Source organism: Pundamilia nyererei, unplaced genomic scaffold (genome assembly GCF_000239375.1).
Source record: "Pundamilia nyererei isolate P.nyererei 1_Seehausen unplaced genomic scaffold, PunNye1.0 scaffold00031, whole genome shotgun sequence".
In the NCBI taxonomy this organism is placed as follows: domain Eukaryota; kingdom Metazoa; phylum Chordata; class Actinopteri; order Cichliformes; family Cichlidae; genus Pundamilia; species Pundamilia nyererei.
Window position 1 is genome coordinate 1,781,804 of NW_005187432.1, and position 4,958 is coordinate 1,786,761.

The 4,958-nt window shown below is 40.9% G+C and overlaps 1 protein-coding gene across 6 annotated transcripts in view; it reads right to left on the bottom strand.

The window, feature by feature from the left end:
• fubp1 (far upstream element (FUSE) binding protein 1) overlaps positions 1 to 2,839 on the bottom strand; it is an 11,774-nt gene extending 8,935 nt beyond the window's left edge. For 4 of the 6 annotated variants that reach the window (XR_001290323.1, XM_013909808.1, XM_013909807.1 and 1 more), the window contains exons 1-5: positions 2,655 to 2,839; positions 2,110 to 2,233; positions 326 to 361; positions 169 to 205; positions 27 to 73 (exon numbers count right to left, since the gene is read on the bottom strand). Coding sequence is in view for 5 of the 6 variants with exons in the window: in XM_013909808.1 (XP_013765262.1) it covers positions 27 to 73; positions 169 to 205; positions 326 to 361; positions 2,110 to 2,233; positions 2,655 to 2,747 (337 nt within the window). In the remaining variant the exon portion in view is untranslated. The remainder of the gene's footprint in view (positions 1 to 26; positions 74 to 168; positions 206 to 325; positions 362 to 2,109; positions 2,234 to 2,654) is intronic. The other 2 variants (XM_005729017.2, XM_005729015.2) reach the window with 1 other exon arrangement.
• Positions 2,840 to 4,958: the final 2,119 nt, after the last annotated feature.

Consider the following 4,958-nt stretch of genomic DNA (forward strand, 5'->3'; position numbering starts at 1 on the left):
GGGTTGTTTTTAAAACAAACACTTACTGAAGCCAACCATGCCATCTGGGACCTTGAATTCTTCTGATGTTGACCTTAGGATAACGGGAGATTGATCAACATAAACTTTATAATACAATGAAGCCAAGCACAGTATGTGAACATGTTTAAATTGATAATGCCCGTTTACCTTGGGGGACCAGCCATTCCTCCAATACCTGAAAAGGCTGCAAGAAGACGACCAATTAGCCAAAAGAAGACTTAATAAAATAAAATACAATTTTGAAGAACCAAATTTCACATTCTTGCACATATTTGGCCTTTTTAAAGTAGTAAATATAACTTACCATCATTTGTAGCCACTTTCTTTGTCTCTGGTTGGTCTGTGAAAAAAATGACATAGCCGGTGTAAGTACCTCTCATTATTCCCATGCCACATCACATTATTAGCTCCCCCAATCAAAGAAAAAACAAACTGATTTTACACATCTAAAACTCATTTGTCAACACTACGTGGAATTTAAACAGTTCAGACAGCTGGATTAGACGCTCATCTGCCAGCTTCCTGCATGCATACTTGGCTTGATATCCTATCTGAAGATATTTAGTCCTACTCAACGCTGATGCTAAATCCTCAGTTTTGTTTAACATAATTCAACAATACTCTGCAACACAGATCTACACTGTAATGCTCTATCTGCCAGATTATTCAAGCAGCCAGAGTCCTTGCACTTATTAACTCAGTAATGAAGTCAATTCATTGGCTCCAAATTAGAAATAAATCACCATTGAAGTCCCTGTATTTGTTCAGCTCTCAAAGGTTTGTTAACCCCAGTTCTGACTTGATCAGTGCCTATAACCCGATTATACCTCAATTATACCTCTCAAGCAGGATGTCAGATTTTTCAGAAGAATACCCCCAAATTGTTTTTCCAACTCAGAAATCCTGAGATGTCCCGCTAATCCCGATTTAACAATCTTAGATGAGGGTAGAGAACATAAGCAACAGAAAAGCTGTAAAAGTCATAATCTGTAAATCATCATTGTGGATTTGCGACTCGCTAAATAAGACACGCTGAGATCAGTGACCAGCGTCTATACAGGAACATGCTGCAACTCACTTTTTAAGTGAGGAAGAAAAACCCAAAACAAAAGTAGAACAAGAACTGTGCTGCACTGCTAGTAATGCGTTAATAGCTCTGTCTTGCTGAGGAACAAAACAAATCCTGTTTTTCAGCCTTCGCTAGTGGAACGCGCTAAACTCAGGAGTGTCACTCCCAGCGTCAAGATCTGAGGCAAATACAAAGCAGCATTAAATCCAAGTGTCCTGAAGGTGCTTTCAGTTGCACATAAATCATACTTCCGTGCCAGAGCTACAACGTAATTATTGGAACTCCATTTTAACCCTACGCCCCAACCTTCTACATACAACAACTACACGTCAGGTCGGCGCATACCCCAACAACTTGAATGCTGAGGAAGTTAAGAGTTAATAACTGTGTGTGTGTTAACTGGTCTTATTTCTTTGTGAAGTACAGTTTGTTTGTTTTTTATTTTATATTAAGTTTCCAAACCCAGAGAAAGTAAATAAACCCAGACTAAGCATTAAAATGTAATTAAAACCATGATTTTTTCCCCCCAATCTTTTCCAGACTTTATAATCAGTACATGTGTGAACCAAGCAAACTGGAAACTCTGTCATGCTTTCATTTTGGACCACATTAACCACCAAAAAACATCTACTTAACCTGTTTATAGGCTAGTAAAACTAATTACACCCACTCACGCCTTAACCAATATTTGCCTCCAGTCTGGTCCACTCAATCAAAAAAAAATGATTTGACACATGAAAATATTTACAAGACATTAGAAGATAAGGTAAAACCATCACCCTAAACACATGCCATGTGCAACATACTGCTGCCTTTTAACTGGTTAGTAATAAAGTACAGTGTTAGATCTAAAGGTGAAAATTCACACTGAGAGGAAAAAACGATTAAAAAAACAGATTTAATGCTGGGTTATGGACGTTAAAACAGAATAAATGCATTTCAGCAGCTGCTAAAAAATGAAACACAAAGGCAGGCATTAACTAGAAAGACTTGCATTGAGATCGATTTGAGCCACTGACCGATATTCAGGTTAGGCATGGGAAAATACCCACCAGCGTCCTCCAGGGGCCTTTTCTGGCCCCCGTAGCCGAACTCGTTTGTCGGGGGTGCCGCAACTCCGTCCCCGCCAATCTTTGCTGCGATCTGAAAGCAAAAAATGAAGCAACAAGAGAACACGTGAACTCCCGAGATCATGTATTTGTTGTTCGTGTCTCTTAAGGTGAGTTTGGAGAGGAGAGGCGTGCTGCCTGCGGCCTACTGTCCTAGCCGGAAGTCCAACAAAGGGGAGCTTCAGGTTTCACTTTAGCAAATCGGTTAATTTTGCTACAACACAAAAACACCAGCTTGCATTTAACTTATACAATTATTATCTTATTTTTTAACCACTCTAAGCTGCGATCTGTTGTGTTTTCCCGTCTGTTTTCGTTTTCAGAGTAACGCAACGTTAGCTTAGCTCAGCTCAGCTACCTTCAGAGCACAACGACAGAAAGCGCCGAAAACTCGCAATTCGTTCCCGGCCTGCGGGATATTTTTAGCCCGAGTGATTCCGTAGTCGTCTTCTCACCTGTCGTGCTCGTTGCAGAGCGTCTTTAAAAGCGTCGTTCATGCCGCCACCGGCGTTTGAGGACGGGGGAGCCACGTTGCTGTAGTCTGCCATATCTGCCTGCTGCTGCTCTTCTCCTCCTCGGCGCGATAAGATGGCGGCTCGGTCTCACAAACGGGAGGTGGTGGGAGACACGAGAAACTCGCGGGCCAGTGTTTGCTCTCGCGATAACGGCCTCACGTGTGTCACCAGAGGAGATTTGGAGCAGGAATCAGTATCAGACGACCTTTGAAATGTACTGCTGTAGAAATACTTCTTTTGAAATTTTACTTGAGTAAAAGTGCAAAAAATATGAACATAAAAGCGAAAAAATTAAACATTCTTATCGTGTTCAACAGCATGTTTCAGAAGATCACTTTTAACACTGGTTTGTAATAACTGATAGATAATTGGGGCTGATTTTAAGCTTCAGTTTAAAAAAAAAGCAAACTGATTATATTTATTTTCATTAATTTCACTTTGTAATTAGTTACTACATTCATTGTAGTGAAGAAAAAAAACAATATTCCCCTGAAAGGTAGTATTATTTGCTTCTATTCCACCACATATACGTGATAAATAAATAAATGTAAACTTCTGGGTTAAATATGCCATTTTATAAAGAGTTTCCGCATTTTACAGGGATACAAATCTAATTTTACACGTGCAATAGACCTGCTGCAGCTCATCATTTGTGTTTGACTGTGTGCAAAGGTTGCAGCGAGGGGATGTCAAATTATGCTTTGCAGGAGAATCAGCCCACCAGACGGCCCATTTTGTGTAACAATTATAGTCTTCTTTCGACTACTCCAGGGGTGCCCAATCCCAGTCCTCGAGATCTACTATCCTGCAGCTTTTAGAGGCATCCCTACTCCAACACAGCTGAATCAAATGGTGTGATTGCCTCTTCAGCATCCCATCAAGTTTGGCAAAGGCCTGATAACAAGCCATTCAGTTGATTCAGGTGTGTCAGAAGAAGGATGCGTCTAAAAGCTGCAGGACGGTAGCTCTCGAGGACTGGGATTGGGCACCCCTGGACTACTCCCTTTAGGGGTTGCTCTCCTATCCACCCCCAGTATCCTCCTCTGTTACACCAACCCTCTCCATGTCCTCCTCCTCCGCATTCACAAATCTTCTGTGTGGTCTTCCTCTTTTTCTCTTGTCTGGCAGCTCCACATTCAAAGTCCGTTGACCAGTATATTCCCTATCCCTCCTCTGCACATGTCCAAACCATCTCAGTTTTGCCTCCCTAACTTTGTCAGAGTCCAACAATTGCACTTAAATCAGTAATAACTTTATAATAATATTTCTTTAGTAACATGCAGTGTTGTCTTTTGTTTATGAAGACAAGTTGCTTGAATCTTCATGGCATAAAATACTATTATCTAATATTCAGTAAGGTTGAGGTTCTGTGCCAGCTATAACGAAATCCCAATGAATCCCAACGAAATCTCAGAGGAGAAGCTCTTTGCACTATAAACACGGATAAAATGTCCCATGGAGTTTGTTGGTCACGTCGAAATCTTATAACCTGAGTGCGATGGATCAAAACTTCACTGTGCTCATCTTTTTTTTTGTGACATATGAAATTTTATTTTATATATTAGCATTGTTGTTGGTGAGTATATTGTTTGCTCTGTGTGGCTTTACTATTTCCCTCAATAAGGATGATCTCACAAAGAATTCACTTGGCCTATGTGACCCTTAATGACTCACACGATCAAGGCATGGATCAGCGACTCTCAACGACCACTTCAGCGTGACAACGGCACTACAGGTTAAATATTTGAGACTGACTTTTAGAGCTGAAGAGTCCTTTCAGGTAAATGTCTTCAAAACCTGAAAAAGATTTCTTCCAGAAGACTTTCACTCCTAAATCTTTATTTTAAACATGACATTCAATCTGTTACTCCTGAGATTCACACACTTAAATTGAAAATGATCACTTTTGTAAATGTATAGAAATGTAGATATCTCATTATCCCCATCGCTACCATCCTCCTCTGTCACACCAACCCTAAGCAGGTCCTTCACTACATCACTGAATTTTCTCTCTAGCCTTTCTCTTTTCCTCCATCCTCCTCTCTCGCTGCTTCCTAACATGCCTTCCCCATCGCCTCTTCCTTTGTCTTTTCCCAACAGTAGCACAGTTTCTATCAGCGTGCTTTTGGCCAGCAGGACCAGAGGTGATCGTTGTTAACCCCAGCCCCAGTGCGACCTCCCCCATTCATCCAGGCTCAGCACTGACACTAGGGTTACAGATGAACACTATCTGATTCATGCTAT